Raw genomic sequence first — 21557 nt, 5'->3', positions numbered from 1 at the left:
CTGCCCCCGCTGCCTCCTTCCGACGAGGCTCACTACGCGCTGACGCGTCAGCCGCCAGGGGATGCAAGAGGATTGCGATCCCGAGCAGGGACGCGTCACGTGGTGCGCTGGTGAGCCTATCAGCGCCGGGGGCTGGAGTGAGCTTTCCCCACCTCAAAAATGTACGGGGTGGGAGGGAGTGAGTATGTGTGTGTGTGTTGTGTGTTGGGGCGGGGGGGACGGACCCTCCGCTCAAACCACGCCCCCCCCCCCCCGCTCTCAGCACGCCGCCTGCATGCAGTGCGGGCGCGCTGACTGAGGCAGCGGGGCCTCGGCCTTATATCATGTTGTTATCATGGCCTCTGAGCAGTTGCAAATAGGCACTGGGGGGTGTTTCATTTTAAACACCCGGATACTTCATATTTAAAAAGTGGATCTCTCTTGAACAAAGAATCAGATAAAAAAAAAAAATACAAAAACAGCTTGGGCAACGAATGGGACGAGATATCTTAAAATAGAAAAATGAAACACTTAATAAATAAACCTTTAAAAATACTTTTTTAAATGGGCAATGCTTCCGTGGTAACGAAATGCTGTGAAGGTTTTTCTTAAATCTTTCTCGCACGGCAGTTATAATTGGCTGTGGTTAGCTAGCCATTGTATGCTAGGGCCGCGCGCGCACGGAAGTGAGCGTGGAGCCGGGCGATAGCGGGGAAGACTGTGCAAAGTATGTATTCGCGCTGCTACTGCTCAGTCTGCAGTGTGTGTGTGTGTGTGTGTGTGTGTGTGTATGTATGTATGTATGTATGTATGTATGTATGTATGTATGTATATATATATATATATATATATATATATATATATATATAAAATATTGCACAATGTTAATAAATAATTTATTCCCACGTCTTTTTTTTATATTATATAATACACACACACCTTCCCCAGTGACACACAGACCATTTCAAAGTGACACACAGTTACCCAGTGACACACACACAGTTACCCAGTGACACACACACAATTACCCAGTGACACACACACACACAGCTTCCCCAGTGACACACAAACACACAGACCACTTTAGTGACACACAGTTACCCAGTGACACACACACACACACACACACACACACAGCTACCCAGCGACAAACACACACAGAGAGACAGCTACCCAGCGACCCACACACAGTACCCTTCCAAGCCTGTCGCTCACAGCAGCACGGACCGTACACACACAAAATGTGCGTCACGTGCTGCACGAGCGTTCGCACAGGCGCGCACGCCCGCTGTATTACGAGCCTAAGAAGGCAAGTTTGTCAAAGGCATGGTTTGTTCTTTTCTAGTTTGTGTAAAGTCATTTTAATGCCATCATTTGTCAAATTGATTAAAAAACACATGAATGTTGGAGAGCAGACGATGAGTAAACCCGGGTGATTTGCCAGGAGCAGAATCATTAAGGTTGTATTATAAACAGGTTGACAATATACAATAAGATTATTTTACAATAAATGTTATGTTAATAAAAAAAAAGGGAACTTATAAAGTGCAAAACTACTGAAGCGAACTAGAATGTATTGATATGCAATACCATGTAAGAATGGAGATGTATAACTTGGACAAGATTGTACGTTTTTTCCAATAAAAAGATTTTCAAAAAAAACACAAAAAAAGACGTTTCTTACAAGAATTCCTACGATCCAAAGAAAATAGAAACACAATCAATTTTCACAGAAAACATAAGGAAGATGAAATATTTCAAAGAAGGTTGATTACACTTAAAGTTTGTTAGAAACATATATAAGGTGTTATGCCCGGCACCCACAGTGCTCGAAAGTATATTCTGATATCTGTAATCGTTCTGACCAAAGATTTACTAATGTTTTTGAACAGATTTTAAGTTACAACATCAAACAGGATAGAAAAGGTGTTGCATTGGTGACTTACAGCCACTCCCATAAGTGTCTATATGTAGAAGTAGACTTGTTCTGTTGATGAGACCTGCAGCGTGTTACTGGCAATGTCTTGTAGGACACTCCTCCAACATTAGTGTATTCAAAATTAGGGCTGCGAGATAAAGCAATCAGATTGTTCCAGTTAGCTATGGTCACACTATTGCTATTAGAGAGGCCTCATGCGCAGAACTTCTTTGCATTGTTCATGTTACAATACTATCAAACAGCTGTGTAATCTTAGACTTTGAATTACAAATCAGTTAATAGAATTAGTAGTGGCCCTTATGTAAAGATGGCCTAAAAAAAGATTGTTTCCTTGATACAACAAATTCTGAATGTGGCTATTAACATATAAAAGATGTGCCCTGGGTTAAGGTCCATTGTTAGTTGTCTGTTCGCTTGGAGACAGCGTTTGCTGCTTTAGTGTCCTTGGATTATCTCGGACTACTCAATCACTGTCATCGCTGTCACTCTCGTCTCCATCGCTTTCCTCCTTTTCCTTCTTCTCGGATGTCTCTTCTCTCAGGTCCGCGAAGAAGTCTTCTGCTCCTCCGAAGGCTTTCCGGCTTAGGGCAGGCAGCTGCTTGTTCTTCTTGCGTTTTCTGTAATCGTCCACCACCATGGAGCTGAGCGAGGACACATCCCAAAACTTCACCTTCTGGTCATGGGCGCAGCTGGCCAAGAGTCGGCCGTCTCGGGACTTTGCCAGGTTCTCTATAGGTTCGCCCGGGTGCTGTCCCACGCTGCCAACCACTCGATTGGGCAAAATGTTAATGGCTCTATCAAAATATACATGACATTGTTAATATTAGAACTATGGCTACCAAATGTCCTACGTTACAGGTCTGTAGAAAAGCACCAACGATTGTAAATACCATCAAACTAGGGCTACTACATTTCTTGAAGGCCAAACAGCGACATTTTTAATGTTGACCCACAGCAACGCGCACAGTGCTGTCAATCAACACCGAGCTCTGCAGATTTGCACTGGACAACGCTTTTGCAATATAAAGTGCGGTGAAAAGCATTATGGGAAGTGAATGTGGTGAGCTCAGCAGACAGTACAGCCACTGCAGTGCTCTGACGCCTCTCCTGTATTCCTTTATCTCTTCTGTAGCGGGCCAGCAGCGGTGCAGCTGTCCCCATCCCGATTCATTTGCCAAAAATGGGACATTTTGCCAATGTAGCAGGATGAGCAGGAAGCCGGAACAGCCCAAAAATGGCATTGTCCTGGCGATTGCGGCCCGTTTGGTAGCTCTACATAAAAGGCACCATAAAAATCACCAAAACTATATGTAGATATTTTAAATAAAGTATTATTGGCTGAATACTATCACCAGTCTATTGCTGGCTCACCTGTCCCACTTGGGCCTTCCAAAAATGTGGTAGCTTTAATTGTACCGGAGGGCTGAGGCAAAGAGCAAACAGAACGCTCTGTTCAACAAAGATCATAGGCACTGAACCTGTACAAATGCAGCATCATGTGGAGTAGTGTTGGTTAAACCCACTGCATATAATCTACACCACAACAGTGATAAGCACAGTAGTAAACATTAAGAAACATAAACAGTCCCATTTACTATACAGTGCTAATAACCCTTGACTTAAAGAAGCAACCCTCCAAAAAGAAATTATTTTCTCTTTAACCTTACTAAGGGGAGGGACAAAATGTGTGTGCGCAGGGGGTGTGGGGGGGGGGTCCCTCAAAGCTGATTTGTGGTCATCTGACTGCTGTGTTAAAGCAGGAAAACATGTGTGTGTGTGTGTGTGTGTGTATCCATCCAAGCCATAGCGCTTTACAATACGAGGCATTATATTATAACAATGGAAAGAAGTGCAAAACAATAGGAAAAGGAGTCTTCCACGAAGAGCTTACAATCTAATGTGAAATGTTATGTTTATTTTGTTTAAATCAGCTCTGTAGTATTAGATTACTGTTTTTTTTCTTCCTTTTAAATTCAACTCTTAATTCCATTTTTAATGAGTTCTAATATACTGAGCATTCTTCTAGCAACCTGTTTTCTACAGCAGATTTTAGCACACCTCCTAAGCAGTGCAAGATCTTTGTAACACGTTCCTGTTTGTGATCATTTGTTCCAAAGGAGTAAAGGAGCGGAGAGCATCAATGTACATATGTAAACGATACAGAAAAACAGAGCCTACAGTAGTACTGTTTGAGTAGATTGGTAAAAGTGAATAGGACCTCCAAGAAATATACTCACATTTCTGTGGGTATAAGAAAGCCTCAATCCGTGGCACTTGATATTATTATGTGGGTGTCCCTCAAAGAAGGCTGAATATCAAGTATCCAAAGTAAATCAGAAGGGAAGGCCCGAGTGACTACAAGTCCCAGCAACCACTGCTATACACGACCGGCACTCTTACTGGGGGTAGGAATGTTTGGCAAGTTTCACGAGGTTCTGGGCGGCCGCTACCGGAAGTAACCCCTGCCGGCGCCGAACAGCTGATCCGACCTGTATCGCGCAAGCGGTGAGAATGCCGCTCCAGACAGATCACTGTTTTAATTATCACACGCGTAAAGAACTTAAAATGCGAGCATGCATTGCCGGGGCTCGTGTGCTCTTTTTTTATAAAGTTTAGCCAACGATACTGTGCTATGATGTTTTTCTTTATTTGAGGTACACCCACATCATAACATCTAGTGCCACGGATTGAGATAAATGTGAGTATATTTCTTGGAGGTCCTATTGACTTTTACCAATCTACTCAAACAGTACTACGTAATGGTCTATTTTTCTGTATCTTTTTCATATGTACATTGATGCTCTCCGCTCCTTTACTCCTTTGGATCTGCTGCACTGAAAACTGGAGAACTGTTTCCCTAAAAGTTAAGTGGAGGACCCAATATATATTGCTTGACCTGAAGAAGAGAGGAGAACTCTCGAAAGCTTGTCCTATGACATAAATTGTTAGTCCAATAAAAAAGGTATCACCTAATACTGAAGAACTCATTTATTCTGCCCTATCACAACTGGACTAACACGGCTATTTTCTGCTTTATTATATATATATATATATATATATATATATATATATATATAAAAAATATATATATATAAAAAAAATATATATAAAAATATATATATATTTTTTATATATATATATATATATATATATATATATAAAAAAATATATATATATATATATATATATATATATATATATATATATACTGTATATATATAAATATATATATATATATATAAATAAATAAAAAAAAAAATATATATATATATATATATATATATATATATATATATATATATATTCCCCCCCCCAATATTTATTTCACTGTTTGCACTTATTAATCAAGTCCCTTCTATTATTCACTATTGTATAATTTATACACCTTAAATACCTTATTTGGTTGAGCATTGTGCATGTTATCCCCACTAAGCACTGCCTGAGAGCGCCGTTCCTGTGCTCCTTCTCAATCCTGTGCTCCTTCTCAATCCTGTGCTCCTTCTCAATCCTGTGCTCCTTCTCAATCCTGTGCTCCTTCTCACTCCTGTGATCATTTGTTGCCAATATTCCAAGCTGTTTGAGCTTAGTAATATCCAGATACATTGTAGCTGCTGAGTTACACTGACTAAAGCGCAAACTGGGGCACTTAAATTAAGTGCCGGGGAAGCGGCGAAGGCCTCTGTAAACCTTACTTACCGTGCTATGGCAACGTGACATCATGAGACCCAGAACCACGGTAAAGGTGAGGGAGGGGGGCGCGCGGAGAGCAGGACAGCCGGCAGGGGGGCGCAGGGGAGAAAGGTTGCGCTCCCCTGGACTAAAGGATTGATTGGAACTGAAAGGCAGCCATTTAGATAGGCACACAATTATAGATTTAGAACACCAAACGATTGCCAGCTTATGTAAGAATGTAGAATTATACATTGGCACATGCTTTACATATAGAAATAAGAAAGAAAAAAAGGGGGGAATGTAGTATTGCTGCTTTAATGGACTATCTGGTCAACTAAGTGCTTGGCCCTGTTTAGTAAATCTAGGCAACCACAGTATATGTTTTATTAAGGGCTGGCTAAGAGCGTACCACTTTCAGACAAGAGCAACGTCAAGAAGACTTGACCTGAAGCAGCTGGTCAGCTTCAAGTTGTGCTGATCAGGGTTGGGTTATAAGCTCTTAGAGACTCACAATATAAGAGCTCTTTGAAAACAAGCCCATTTAAATGGCAATGTGTCTTAGGCTATATTTTTTAAAGAGAAGAAGCTGTGGGTTCTCGTACATTACAGAGATACAATGCAGTATGTTTTCATTTTAAAGTTCTATCCTTCTCTCTCTGTTGAATATGAAAACCTTCCTTTGATTTATGTTTTGGCCTCCACTGATCCCATGCTCTATTTCCGGGACATTAACGTGTGTATTCCACCTCAGACTTGGTTATGATGAAGCTTTCTCTGACCTGATGACTCCATCCATGGATCCCGCGCACACGATGTTGTCAGTAATGGGGACCATGCAATCAATGGACTCGGCCTTCCACTGCAAAGCGATCGCTAGTTGCTCCAAAGCCGTTCCAGTTGAAGAGGTAGATTGTCCCTTCACTGGAGCCACAAGCCACTTTCCTCCCTCTCTGAAAAAAAACAAAAAAAACAAAACCCCCAGTGCATTAAAGCAGGGGTGCACAAACATTTTCATCTGCGCCTTCCTGCCTGCTCGCGCCCCTCTCCCCTTGCCTTTTCTCCAGCGTTTCTGACATCACGTCATGTAACCCCATGGCGCCATTTGTGGTCGTGTTGCTATGGCGACGTGTCACCAGAAGCCGCCGGGGAGCAGCCAAGAGACTATATAGAGGCTTTGCGCGCTCCCCTCGCATTTAATTTAAATGTTGTGGGAAGAGCGTGGGGCCTCTGTAAGTGCCACGCCCCTCCCCCAGAAAATGTTGCGTCCCCCAGTTTGCGCGCCCCTGCATTAGAGGGCTGCTAATACTGTACTATAGCAAATTAGGCAGTGGATTAAACTGTGTGTGTGTGTGTGTGTGTGTCTGTGTGTGTGTGTGTGTGTGTGTGTATATCAGTGCTCCATTTACTGCCACTGAGAATCTAATGGTTAGATTCTCAGTGGCCAACTCCTGTCCTCAACGGCCACCAACAGGTCTGGTTTTCAGGATATTCCTACTTCAGCACAGGTGTCAGTCAGTGGCCCAGTCCTTATAACTGAGCTACCAGTGCTGAAGCAGGGATATCCTGAAAACCCGAGGCCCTTGAGGACTGGAGTTGGCCACCCCCGACCTCGCATGTTTAGTTAGCACTGAACAGCCTGAGCCGGGGGCTCACATGGCCATGTGATTCGTACAATTTGGTCTCATCTGTGGGGCTGCAACTGAAATACAAAGACAACTGCAAGCAAGAACACAAGGAGACAGTGTAAGTCCCTCTGATTGAGTCACCTGTGCTGAAGCTGTGATATCCTAAAAACCTGACCTGTTAGGGGGGGCTCGAGGACTGCAGTTGAGCACCCTTGTCCTAGAGCAGGGGAGCGCACACTTTTGCAGCTGCGCCCCCGTCTTCCTGTCGCTGGTACTCGTGCCCCATACCTTACCTTGATGCCGCAGGTCATGTGACGCGTGTGACCTCACGTCACATGACTTGCCATGGACATGAGTGACGACGGCAGAGTCAAGGTAAGTAATAGCGTTGCAGAGGCCTCACGGGATCCCCCGGCATTTAATTTTAATGCCGCGGGGAAACTGCAACGGCCAGCGCCCACCCTGAAAAATCTCCAGCCCCCCACTTTGCGCACTCGCTGTCCTAGATGACCAAACAGTAAATGAATGTACATTATTTCTTTATATTTAATCCTGCATAATTTCTCAAGTGTACAGTTTTACATTTCATCTATTGGGGCCCAGTAGTCCGGTGTTATAAAAGGGTTTGCATAAAAAATAAAATAATATGCAACGGGTTAAACCCAAACTAGTCTAAGTACTCCATGAATAGCCACCTTCATTAGAACCACAGACGTCAGGTCTCCATTCTGGTATTCTGACAGCAGCTCAAATCTCCGCCTCTTTATGTTGAAGACCCCCCATGGTCCCATCTCCACTGAGAGAGAAAAGCACAGCAACTTAGTCATTGAAAGATATGAGGAAAGAAACGGCCCTATTACTAGAGATGGGGGGAGCGTGTTGACATTTGTTCTGCAGTTTGTTTTTTTCTTCTTCACATTTTCTCAAAACCGAAAATAATTGGAAAAGTTCTGAAGGAAATGTCATGGTCAGAAATTCAAGCAAAATGAGCCAATCTTGGCGGCCAAACTATATTCGATGTTTTGCTTGCGGCAAAAAAACTTTGCCCCACATACAGTACTTTTTTTTCTCCAATGTTTTCAAATATTTCCTAATTTTGGAGAGGGAAAAAAAAAAAAAAACAACTTATTGGTTTAACAAAACAAAAAAAAAAATGCAAAGAAATAAACGCGCTTATTTCCAATCTCCGGCGATTTCCACATTTTTTTTTAATGTGGGCGTTTACACAGTGAATTCGAAACTTGGCAAAAATATTCCCCCATCTCAACCTATGACCCATTGGTCAGCTACGGTCTGATTGTGGACTTTTTCCCCCCATTTGATTACCAACGTATTTTTGTAAATAGAAATAGCAGAAATGTGTTTAACAGGTTCAGGCTTCACCGGATTATTCTTCATTGGGGGTTGTTATTCACAAATGGTTAGGGAAACGAGAGGGATATTCCAGAACTTTGTTTTCACGCACACCAAGGCGGAGTCCCCGCTGGCGCTGACTGCGCTATGTGCTTGGTGCGCTTACCTCTGTGAATGGGAATCCTCCCGTTCACGCTGACGCTGTGCGCGCACGCTCATACGTGGGAATGCACGCTCACCCAAGCTTTGTGCTTGGGGAGACAAGAAAACTATACTTTTGCAGGCTCAGAGCAGGGTCACATGAACCTGCTCCGATCATTGGGAGAAGAGAGAGGCAGGATAGGAGGAGAGATGTGAACGGGTGGGGGGAGAGGGGGGGACCGGATAGATGTGAACGGGGGGCGGGGGGACGGGACCGGAGAGATGTGAACGGGGGGCGGGGGTGGACCAAAGAGATGTGAACGGGGGGACGGACTGGAGAGATGTGAACAGGGGGGGGGGGGGGGGGAGACCGGAGAGAGGTGACCGGGGACGACGACCGGAGAGAGGTGAACGGGAGAAAGAGGGAGGGAGCGGAGAGAGAGGAGGGAGGGGGGGGGAGAGAGGAGGGAAGGGGGCGGGGAGAGAGGAGGGAAGGGGGGGGGAGAGAGGAGGGAAGGGGGGGGGAGAGAGGAGGGAAGGGGGGGAGAGAGGAGGGAAGGGGGGGGGAGAGAGGAGGGAAGGGGGGGGGAGAGAGGAGGGAAGGGGGGGGAGAGAGGAGGGAAGGGGGGGAGAGAGGAGGGAAGGGGGGGGAGAGAGGAGGGAAGGGGGGGGAGAGAGGAGGGAAGGGGGGGGAGAGAGGAGGGAAGGGGGGGAGAGAGAGGAGGGAAGGGGGGGAGAGAGGAGGGAAGGGGGGGAGAGAGGAGGGAAGGGGGGGAGAGAGGAGGGAAGGGGGGGAAGAGAAAATGGAGGGACACACACACACACTCACAGAGACACACACAGACACAGAGACACACACTCACAGAGACACAGCCCTGATCTAGCCAAAAACATGCCTCCTCCCAAAATAGCCACACCCCTCCCATAATAGCCACGCCCCCCGCTCCTGCTCTAAAAAGATTGCAGAACGCTCATGCGGGGCAGGCTGTTCGGACAGCTACCCAGCAAGCCCGCCCCCTCGCATCAACATTTTCGGCCGCCTGTACCGCCCGCGCACAGCATTTTCAGCTGCCTGCACCGCGCACTGCATGCTGTGCTGTCTGCCCGCCCGCGCACAACAGCTTTTGCCACCCGCTGCCTGCCCCGGCCATGTGCCCCCCTTAAATAAATCTTGCGTCCCCAGTTTGCGCACCCCTGCAATATACTATCATAGCAAGACCAACGCGACTATGGAAATACCTGGCAGTGAGGAGCAACTTTTTGTTCTGGTCAATGACCATGTCGCTGATGTACTCTTCGTGGTTCTTCATCTCCATGAAGGCCACATCTCTTCGGAGATCCCACACCTTCAGCATCCCATTGTCATCGCCAGTGGCAAAGATGTTCTCGTCTATCAGTAGCAAGCTGTTCAACGCGGAGCTGCAGAAGTGGGGGAGAGATAGTCAGCCTTATAAACAGAGTATCCTTGTAAAAAACGTAGTTTATGGAAGGTAACGAATATGAATTAACCCTTATGGATTTGTATCAAGACCCCTGAACGCCTTTCTTCAGAGTTGCTTTGAAATATAATTTATAAACAGCAGAATTGTCAGGAAGAAGCAATACGATGTATCAAAAGTTGCACGGACCCCTGAACAGAATGGAACTCTGCGCTCATACAGAAGAAATGAATGATACAGATTCATGATAATAGGAAGCTTGGGACATCTAGTGATGGTCCACAGTGTACACCAGACTTTGGTTGCTATAAAGTATGAAGATGAGCTTCCTTACTCGTGAGCTTTGGAGATGCGCTTGACGAGTTTACCCTCCTCCACATTGAGAATGTGAATGGACTTATCTTTGGACACAGTGAAAAGTTCTGTAGAGAGGAGAAATGCACACGGTTAGTAAGTACCTAATAATAATAATAGCATGTTTTTGTATAGAGCTGCTAGTTATACGTAGCGCTTTACAGAGACATTTTGCAGGCACAAGTCCCTGCCCCGTGGAGCTTACAATCTGTTTTTTTTTTTTGGTGCCTTAGGCATCGGGAGATAAAGTGACTTACCCAAGGTCACAAGGAGCTGACACCAGGAATTGAACCAGGCTCCCCTGCTTCAAAGTCTGTGCCAGTCAGTGACTTTTACTCACTGAGCCACTCCCTCTCCTATGTCAAGTTTATCAGCGTCATGTTGGGTTAAGTTGAGCTAATGATAGTTATTGTTTTATTAGGTTACAACTATGTCACTGGTGCCTTAAAATAAAAATCTGAATATTTGTAAAAAAAATGTTTCAAAGGTTATCGTAAAAATATCTGTAATTATTGCAGTTTTACTGCAATCTCTGCCTTCTCGCGCTCATTGGCCCAGATTCACAAAACTGTGCTAAGCTTTTGCACGCCTTAGGCTAGTTATATAGTGTGTGTGGCCGTGCGCAAGTGGCAGTACGAACACGTGCTGCACGCTTTGTGTGTATGTTGTGAGCTGAGAAGGTACTGTGTGTGTGTGTGTGTGTGTGTGTGTGTGGTGTGTGTAATTTATTATTTATTTAAAAAAAAAAAAACATTGGTAAAAATAAAATATTTATTAACATGGTGAAGGCAGACAGACAGACAGACAGACAGACAGACAGACAGACAGACAGACAGACAGACACACACACACTTCAGCGCCGGTAGCGGCGCAAAATCATTTTATTCCCTGTCTTCCCCGCTGTCGGCCGGATGCACGCTCACTGCCGTGCGCGCGGCCCTTGTAAAGAAGGGATGACTAACCTCAGCCAATTATAAGTGCCGCGCGCATGGCGGAGCGTGGCACTTATAATTGGCGGTGGTTAGTCAGCCTTTCTATAATGGTGCCGCGCGCGCACATGGCAGTGAGCGTGGAGCCGGCCGACAGAGGAGAAGACGGGGAAAAGAAAGATTTTGCGCTGCTACCGCCGCTGAAATGCATCTATATGTGTGTGTATATGTATGTGTGTATGTGGTTGTGTCAAAGTTGAATAAATAAAAATTATTTTTATTGTGCAACATGTTTTTTTTTTTATTTTAAAAATATTATTTAATACATTATTAACTCACAATCTATACACACACACACTACCTTCGCTCACAGCATACACACAAAAAGCGTGCATCAAGTGCACGCACCCACTATAGGACAAGCCTTAACTCCTATTCATCGGAATGCTAACGTTTAGCACCCTTCTGTGGATCTGGGCCATTGCCTTTTATAGGACGGACATGAATGAAGCGGAATATTGTATCTCAGAGGTGCATTACTTTATCTGAGTGACGGAGTACAAACATAAGATATCCACCATTTCATGGGCAATGAAAACACAGACAAGAAAATAGGCCAGCACTCCAAAAGACTCCCGGTTAGTAGATCCTGAAATACTTCCAAGGAAGGGACAAAAACGTTTACACTTCGGTGAAAAAAAATCACATAGCATTTTCATTTGCTGCAGCATCGAGTCACATGACAAAGTTTCTGGCCACTCATGGGGCTTTCATCGGGTAAGTGACCAGGATCTACTAACCGGAAGTTTATTTGAAATGCCAGCCTTTTTCTTGTCTGGCTGTGGCCACAGTGTATTAAAGCAGCAATCCATGCCGGGTAATTTTTTGGTGGATATATATTGAACCCCATTAATTTCAGCTCAGGGGACCTGCTGCACCCGGAGATACTTACCTCTGAAGTAGGTGCCGGTGGCTGCTACGGCTGAGCATGCAAGGCTTTACATTTTTAAGCTCCCGCGTCACATGGGCCAATGGGAAGCCATACCGATGACGTCACAGCTTCCTATTGGCCCGCAGGGCAGGAAATCTTTTAAGAGCGGACATATTGTGAACCCTGGTAGCCGGGGAGAGCAGCTACCAGCACGCACTTCTGAGGTAAGTATCTCCAGAAGCAGGGGGTACCCGGTGCTGAAATTAAGGGGTTCAGCCCAGCAGGCCCCCTGCTTAAATAATAATAATAATATATATATTCTTTTAATTTGCAAAAAACATCCACTGCCATTGATTGCCACTTTAAGACAAACATTTCCCAGTTGAAAAGGCACCTAGAATATCAACTTGTAATTAATTTAATCCAAAAAAATGAAAGCAGTAAAATGTATGCTATTAGCATGGTTAGGTTTGTTTAGGGAACTCCATTAGATTCTTAGGACCGTACTATAGGGCCGTGCGCGCGCGGAATTTTAGTTGGCTGACGTCAGTCAGCCTTTCTATAATGGTGCTGCGCGCGTGCGCACGGCAGGGGGCTTGGAGCGGACCGACGAGGGAGAACGTGAAGAAATGAATGATTTTGCGCCGCTACCGGCGCTGTAATGTGCGTATGTGTGTGTGTGTGTGTGTGTATGTGCATGTGCGTATGTGTCAAAGTTAAATAAATATTTTTATTACAACTTTTTTTATTTTAAAAATATTATTTCACACATAATTCACAATCTCTACACACACATATACACACACAAACACACACACACACAGTACCTTCACTCACAGCATACACACGAAAAGGATGCAGCACGTGCACGCGCACTTTCGCACGGCCGCAAACTCTATAGAACGGCCCTTACAGTCTGCACACAAAGTTGTTTTCTGTCTGGCTATGTGGGATTCCACCCTTAACGTGGAACATCTACAATTTCCCTGTATGTCTGTGTTCCTTATTGTGTTTGTTTTTCTCAGCGTTTTCTCCCCAAAATAATGTTGTATGATCTCCAGGGTAAAGTGTTGCTCTCTGCATACGGTTATATCCTGTTATATCCGGCACAGTGTTCCTCATTGGCATTAGAGAAAGCTGGCCCTATGTGACACTGCGTCTTTAAGAAGAATGAAAGGATTTTGATCCATTTGCTGTGTGGAAGTGAAAGGATCAACCTACAATGCCTAACAACTGCCAGCGTAAGGGTTAAAAACGAGTGAAGGTCTTACGTTGCCCGTCACTGGAAAATGCTGCATCTCGACAGGATTTGAGGTGATGCCCGGATGACCAGAGTTCTTTGTTTCCACCCTCCAAGCAGGAATATGAATAACTGAAACAAGGCAAAACCCATGTTATCTGTACCAGTAAAAACAGATACCCTCTTACCCGTGTACCATTCTTGTTATTAATGTCCTTTTGATTATCAACAGACAAGTACTGCACCCGGAATACAAATCTCAGGATGCACCTCAGCACTAGTATGCTTACTTAGCAGCAAGGGATTCTGGGAGCTTTAGTTCTGCTAATGAGATAAATTACTACGCTACACAAGTACTGTTAAGGGAAGGTTTGTGTTTGAATTTGGCTGGTGTTTCCAAGGTTTTTCTCCATGCATAACCGTAACCTCATAAAGCTAAAGCTACTCGGAAACACTGGTTCCATCTCATGTTTACTCAATACAAAAAAAAAAGTCAAATGTCTCAATTACTACTAAGGAAATACAAATGACACTTACACAAACACATCTCCGTCCACATCCCCTGCAGCTATGATATCTTGATTGGGGTGAAAAGCTATGGTGTTCACAGCAGCCTCAAATGAGAGGTCTTCAGGAGTCTCCCGCAGTTTGGGTTCTGCAGTTCCAGGTGCTTCATCAAGTTCTCCAGACTCATTCTTTACCAATGGAAGACAACAGTTAGGTAGGACACTGGTTCTCAATCTTTCTAAACTGCTCCCCCTCAAAAACCTTTGGACCCCATTCTGTATTGGTGCACAAAGAATCGCGTCCAAGATTTGTAGGCCGGGGTCCATATAAAACCCCATTTAAAAGGATAAGGATTCCACGTGATGAAATGTGTTTATTGGGTTATGGATGTAGTACAACTGCCATTCTCTCAACATCTCTCAATTTCTTTATCTCCCAATGTGTATGGCCTTCCTATTACTCGGAGACCCCCTTGTAATTTATGACAAAAGGATCAGCAAAGAATGACAAACACTAGCATGATATGGGTATTTCTGGAGGACTCAACCCCGAAGCATGCTGGGGTTATAAGAGCTGCTCTAAAAATGGACTATGGTAGATTTTATTGACAAGAAGACATGGTTTGGTGATTTATACAAGTCACAGTCACTCCTGGCTTATGTGGGATTTTTATTTTCTATTTTACAGACCTGTGCAAAGCAAGACTCAAGGACAAAACGGGACAACTGGTAGCTTTAGATAGAGTAGTCAAGTGAAGGATGGGGAACGGTCATATTTCCTTTAAAGTGACCAAGAACTCAATCTAAATTAGCCTGTCCAATTCCAATGAATCAATTAGATCCCCTTCCAGTCTCAAATTAGATTTGTTAATGTATAATCTTGTGTAATTTTGCTTCATAATGTATGAGGGGAAAGAAAAAAAGAGTGTAAAGCTTTGTTCCCGCTGGCGCTGAGCGCGCTCATGCTTGGAGAGCTCTCCAAGCATGAGCGCCGGGTGTCCTTTAAATTTTCGCAAGCGCTCGCGGGGGGGGGGGGGGGGGGGGGAGGGTGTGGGGTGGTAGGGGTGTACAATTCAGGAGAAGCAGAGCGCGCTAGTAAGTATGAAAAAATTGTTTATGTAAGCGCAGAGCGCCGGTGAGCGTGTGTTGCCGCGCATACGCGGGCCCGCATCGCGTGAGCGGGGACTTGCATATATATATGTATGCAAGTCACCTCGCCAAGCGCCAGCCGCTCAGCGCTAGCGGGGACGCAACCTCATGCGGATGATGCCACGCCTTTGTTTTGTTTGATGTTGTTCCTACGCAATGTTGAAAATCTAACTATTTGCAACAAAAAGAGACCAAGACCTGAGGATTGTGAGTGAATATAGAACCGCAGTGTTATTATACAGTACCATGCCTTCATTATCAAATGTTATTGCCCCCCATGCTTTACAGGCTCTCTGGCATCAAAGGAGTTCAAGGTATGTCCCTTTGTTCTTACTTCATTAATATACCATAACAACATTGAGAATGGGATATAAAGAGCTTTGAGCCTCTTATTGTAAGGTGCAGTCCACATTGGACCAAACAGAGCTAAAAGGCAGCGATACAGTATGTGTAACTGGTTTGTTTTTGATGATTACTGCCTTAAAGACAAAATCCAGTGAAGTGGACGTGTTTAATATCTAACTGATCATTATAAGACCGTTTGTAGCATCGCCACCTTTACTGGCAAAGTATTACCCACAACCTTATTGCCTTTTCCCTACTTGGAAAGTTTATTATGACATCAGTAGCCAAACAACTAAAAATGTATACTTTTAAAGACAGAAAGGGAGATTTTCTTGTGTCTATGAAAGAAAGGGGAGCTGTAAACAGGGGTGGAACTAGGAACTAGTTTTTTTTTTGTTTTTTTTAAATGCCCCCCCCCCCCCCTCGGGGTCCTACCTGTGGAGCAGGTGTGGAGGGAGTCCATCCAGGTGGTGATTGTGGAAGTTTGGCCGGACTTCCGCTGGGGCCCAACTTCTGTGTTAGGATCACCTGAGTGGGCTCCCTCTGCACCGCCTGGTGAGGCCCCACACCACAGGTAGGGCCAGGGGAGGGGGTTTGGTGAGGGGTGGGCCTTTAGAAATGCCGAAACACTGTTCCGGCTGCAAAAACAAGTGCTGAAACACTGTTCTAGCGCTTGTAAGATGGACCCCTAAAGGTGGTGGGCCCTGATGCAGCCGGTAGTTCCGTCACCGGCTTTAAGACCAAATAAAAACATAATGGTGCAGCACACTTTGTACACAAAACAAACTTAAAATAGTGCATCTTAAAAAAAATTATATATATATATATATATATATATATATATATATATATATATATATATATATATATATATATATATATATCCTATAACATGAGACCCTTCCCCCTCACTCCAAGTTTTCTGGATTACCAGTTTACCTGTTTGTATGTTCCCCCCCCCCCCCCCATACAAACCTTGTTAAATGCGCTCATTGGGTTTATATTTGATGTAATCAATTTGTTACAAACTAAAGAGCAGCAAGAAAAAAAAAAAACACAAGTTGCAAACAGATCTGAATAGACATGGGCAGTAAAATCACTTTGAACAGCCCGTTGATCGGACAGGACTGAATGAGAAATCGATGTAAAAGTGACTTCATGGAGTAAATCCTAACCTCTCGCTGCACGTCATCGTCTTCTTCTAGGTCTTGCTCACGCGGTGCGGCCTGCAAGGTAAAATATAGGCTAAAATCTACTTTTGATCTTTTTTTTTTAAATATTACAAAAGTCTAATCCCATCTAACAGCATATTGTATTTTGTAATATGGATTATTTTTTTAGTTATAGTGTCCCCAAATAAGTGAAGCCGCTGATGAAAGAATGTGGGCGCTGTGTAATATATGGTTCAAGTCAAGTAGATGAAGTTAAAAAAAAAAACACGTCCATTGAGTTCAACTTGTGTTAAAAGCAGACAACAGAGATTCTCATCCTATATTTGTATTTACAGTATATTGATCCAGATGAAGGCAAACAAAAAACCTCAGAGAAACATCAAAAGAAGTTTCATAATAGGAAAAATACATTCCTTCCTCACTACAGTAATATCAATTAGATGTCTCCATGGATCACCACATCCTTCCAATCTGGCTGGATTTTAGTCCCATTTAATTAATTGGAGCTTAACTTCTCCAGCATATTGAATATGGTCGTTCGCGAGGAAGAGCTGTCTTGGAGGTTGAGGTATCATGTTGTACAGGTAAGGCTGTGTTTATAGTGCATGCTCTAAGCTGGAGGCTATTGTGAGGCGATCGGGAGGTGGGACGCAACTGGTTCGCCCTCATTGGCTGAACCGCTCACGTGACAAAACAATTTGAATTGTATTTTGAAAATGTGCGCGCACGGTTGCTCTGCACGCTCACACGCACTATGGGCGGCCTCGCACACACGTGTTCACTGTGCACGATGTCGCATGCGCCTGCCCTATAAACACGGCCTAAGGAGTAACAGAGATATAAGAGCCAGGGCCTGAAACATGAAAATAATCAGTTTAAATTAAATTCTGGATTTAATGGATAGCCACAAAACTTCACCTCAATGGAAAAGTGTGAGCACATAAATAAAGTTACGTCTGTTCTGGGTTAAGCAAGTGATTTCATCATTATATTGACCCTGTTGATGTGTGGATGAGAAACCAAAGCATGGCAAAAAACAGAGCGGGTATGAAAACTTTCACAATGACACTGACCAGTTTAAAACCCAATTGATCTGTGACTATTCCAAATAACTTGGCATCTTATTCACTGCAGAATTTTGGTTACTACCAGATTGCACTTCAGCTCCTCCAAAATACAAAACAAAAAATGGGAGTGACTATGACATTCATAAATCGGGAGAGTTAGTGAGTGTCTTCTGCCCCCATAACAATGATTCCCTCATCCCAACTCAAATGAAAGGACTTCCACATTTTCATCCCAAATGCCCCATGTAAGAAGCTTTTGAAATGTTGACCAGTAGGAAGGGGACATGTGAGGGTATCTCAACTTCTACCGTGACCCATCATCATAAATCCCAGGTGACATCTTAAGTTTATTCTAACATCATACGGACATTTTAAGTACCACTTCGATACGGTCTCATCGACGAGTAAGCAATCTGTCTCATTTTCTAAGTAGACAGTCTTGAGCATACTTCCTGATGCTTGAAAGCGGCATTCTAAGCTACACGTTTGATTCATTTCAGCTGCTGGGACACCCTGCTTCCCGAGATACTTACCTCCTTAGGGAATGCCGGAAACTCAGTGATGTTTAAATGTTCCGGTCACGGGCCAAAAGGAAACTGCAAGGGGTGACATCACAGCTTCCTATTGGCCTGTGTGACGCGAGAGCTTTGAAGCTGCCATTCCGAGAACTCCAGCTAGACCAACTACCGACACCCCCTAAACGGAGGTATATATCTCGGGAAGCAGGGGTCTCTGGAGCTGCAATTAATGGGGTTCAACTTCATAGCTTGGACTGCCTCTTTATGGTCTAAAGCAGAGTAAGGCTCTGGCCCCAGTGAGTGCGCGCTTATTGCCTTCACCTGAGCGATCTGAGGACTTCAGATCACTCGCGACGGGGATGGTGTGGTGGGGGCGTGGCCATGACATCACAAGGCTGGTTCACCCATATTGGCTGAACAGCTGCAGTGACGTGGCCATTGCTTGGCCGCCGCGCCAAAAGTCAAATGTCGTGACTTTTCAAAATGTGGTTGCGCCATCGCGCATGCGCGAACGGACTGACTTTGGCCGGCCCCACAGAGGGCCGTCTCTTGGCCGCACGTGCAGTCGCGATCACTGGGGACGAGGCCCGCACTGCGGCGGCGCGTGGAGAGGCACTTCAGGCTGATTGTGGTCCATAGGGAGCATTTTTGCGTGCAGGGAGCGTGGCCAAAACAGATTGGGGGGGGGGGGGGTGAGGGGCGGGGGGACTGGCCATGTCTCTGCAGCTCCCCGCAAACTCAGAGACAACCTCCCCCCTCTCCCATACGCTCCATCTCCCATCAGCAAACACAGGGAAATGGGGAGTGCGGGAAATGGGGAGCGCGGGAAATGGGGAGCGTAGGATATGAGGAGCGTAGGATATGGGGAGCGTAGGATATGGGGAGCATAGGATATGGGGAGCGAGGGGGGGTCCCCCCGTGTCCCGTCCGTCCCCCATTGTCCCGTCCGTCCGCCCCCCCCCCCCGTGTCCCGTCCGAAACACACACAAAACACACCACAGAGCACCCAGACCTCTAGACAGCTCCCCTCCTCATTGGCTCACTGCCGCACCACGTGACGCGTCAGCGCTGCAAAATACTAGGAACTTGCAGCTTCAGCAGGCTGACGCATCACAGCACGCAGTCAGCCCTGTCGGAAGGAGGCAGCGGTGACCAGCAGACTGGAGGTAAGGGGCTGGTGGCCCGCGCACACGCAGCCGCACGTGCCGCCAACCACAGTGGGGCCTTAGGCACAGATTATACACTCCGCTTGCTAGTGAGAGTGTGTGCTCCTACCGTGCCGCGCGGCTGCAGCACAAGCAATCCCTGCTCATAGTGCTGGCGGCGATGAGGGTGTGTGGCGGGGACGACACGAAGCTTGTTCACCCTCATTGGCTGAACCAGCTCATGTGACGTTGACGTCACGCGGCAGCTGCCTGAGAAAACATTTATTGTCTCCTCAAAACGCTGCCGCGTCAACACCGTCTCTTCGCCTTCAGGCGCGCAGGCACTTGGCCAACTGCTATAGCCAGTGACTGAAGTGTGCTTGACTCCTCCACTATCAGCTCGGACTTAGGCAACATGATATGCTTCAGGGGCCACATGTGCAGTCCTTGAGCCCTCAAAAGGGAGATATATAGTATAGGCAGAAGGTATGTAGCAGCCGTGGTAGGAACTACTACCTGCTTAAAGCTAGAATGCTGATGAATACTGTCCCATTCTTATTACACTACTGAATAGCATATGAGAGGAGTGGGCAACACAGTAGTCATCAGGTTACTATAATTAAATGGGTGTGGATAGAAGCTACTATATACGCCACATCTCGGCTGCCTCTGCACTTGGGAGAGAGGGTTACATTTTACTCACCAATGGTTTAAAGTCTCCCGGCTGCAAACCAGAGATACAAAAAAAACAACAGATTTATCACAGAAAATGTAACCAGTTTAAAGCTATTGGAGTTTCTCCAATATATTTTTCACTATGAATACTTTCTTTCAACTAGTACCCCAGTGCCTACGCTAATCTTCCCAGAGACAACTTTGCCCGCATTTCACAGTATACAATTTGCATCCTATCCTGAGGCTCAGTATGAAGCCCTGATCACCGCTACTTCTATGTAGCTCTCTTAATAAAACCTTTCACTGCCGGAGAGACCAGCAACGCAACTAGTCCCCTCTGGCAACAAAAGGGTTATTAAACTGCCCCGCTCTGAACTAAACGTCTCCCATAGGAGCTTGATGGCTCCGACCACACAATGTACCCGCTCTGCCCATGAGGGAGAGAAAGCAGTTATTAGACCCCGGATCACACAGCAGCGGCTGATATCGTCTGAAACAAACTCTCCCTTAGATGGATCAGTTATATAAAGTGCAATGTAAACAGAAACCCTCCTAAAATCAACGCAATCCCCCATATAAGCAGCGACACACATGCTTACCTCCAAGGGCGCCGCCATTTTTAAAAGTAAGCTGACAGGTCCTAGTTGCTACATAAAGCAAATAAAATGCAACCTGCAGTTACATGGCGTTAGAGATGTTTTTTTTGTATCCTTATCAAGTGTAAAAAATAAAAGCTGACGTAATTGTATGTACATTATTGTCTATTTGCAGAGTAACTCACAGCTTTGTAATGGAATCATGTCCTTTTTTTTTTCTTCAGCTGCCAGGATCTTCACAGAGATGTGACGCAAAGTGAGCACGTGATTTGAAATTGCACTGACTTTAAATGTGCTCACAGCACCCGAGGCTTTATAACCTCAGAACAACAAATAAAATAGTCATTTAAAAAAAACAAAAAAAACATATTACATAAAAATATGAACACGCACGCACACTTTGTTCTATTATGAGTGACTTTGAGACCTTTAACAGGGGGGGCAGGGGGTGGTGTTAGGTGTGCGCCAATGATAATTACAGAATTTCCATAGTTTCTTCATGATAGCCTTCTTGAATATCCATTAGGGTTTATATTAACCAATTCCATGTCTTTTGAAACAAAATGATGTATGAATTAGACCAGGGGTGCGCAAACTGGGGGGCATGAGATTTTCTGGGGGAAGACCGCGGCACTTACAGGGGCCCGGCGCTCTTCCCCACAACATTTAAATTAAATGCCGGGGGACCGCGCCAGGTTCTCTGTAACTCCCTCTTACTTGCTCTCAGCCGGCTTCTGGCGACGCGTCGCCATATGACACAGCGGGGTCAAATTGCAACACGA

General features: G+C 45.1%; 1 protein-coding gene across 1 annotated transcript; it reads right to left on the bottom strand.

Moving 5' to 3' along the window:
* Positions 1-1306: 1306 nt before the first annotated feature.
* Positions 1307-20817, bottom strand: WDR55 (WD repeat domain 55). The gene is given in 11 exon segments (XM_075601966.1): positions 1307-2712; positions 6370-6446; positions 6448-6540; positions 7911-7994; positions 7996-8011; positions 9949-10128; positions 10483-10570; positions 13634-13734; positions 14140-14297; positions 16778-16828; positions 20779-20817. Coding segments are annotated over 11 exon segments (1197 nt in total). The 5' UTR covers positions 20797-20817; the 3' UTR covers positions 1307-2381.
* Positions 20818-21557: the final 740 nt, after the last annotated feature.

Source organism: Ascaphus truei, chromosome 5 (genome assembly GCF_040206685.1).
Source record: "Ascaphus truei isolate aAscTru1 chromosome 5, aAscTru1.hap1, whole genome shotgun sequence".
NCBI classification, from domain to species: Eukaryota; Metazoa; Chordata; class Amphibia; order Anura; family Ascaphidae; genus Ascaphus; species Ascaphus truei.
Note: the sequence above shows the minus strand (reverse complement) of the source record. Positions and strands in the feature narration are given on the sequence as shown.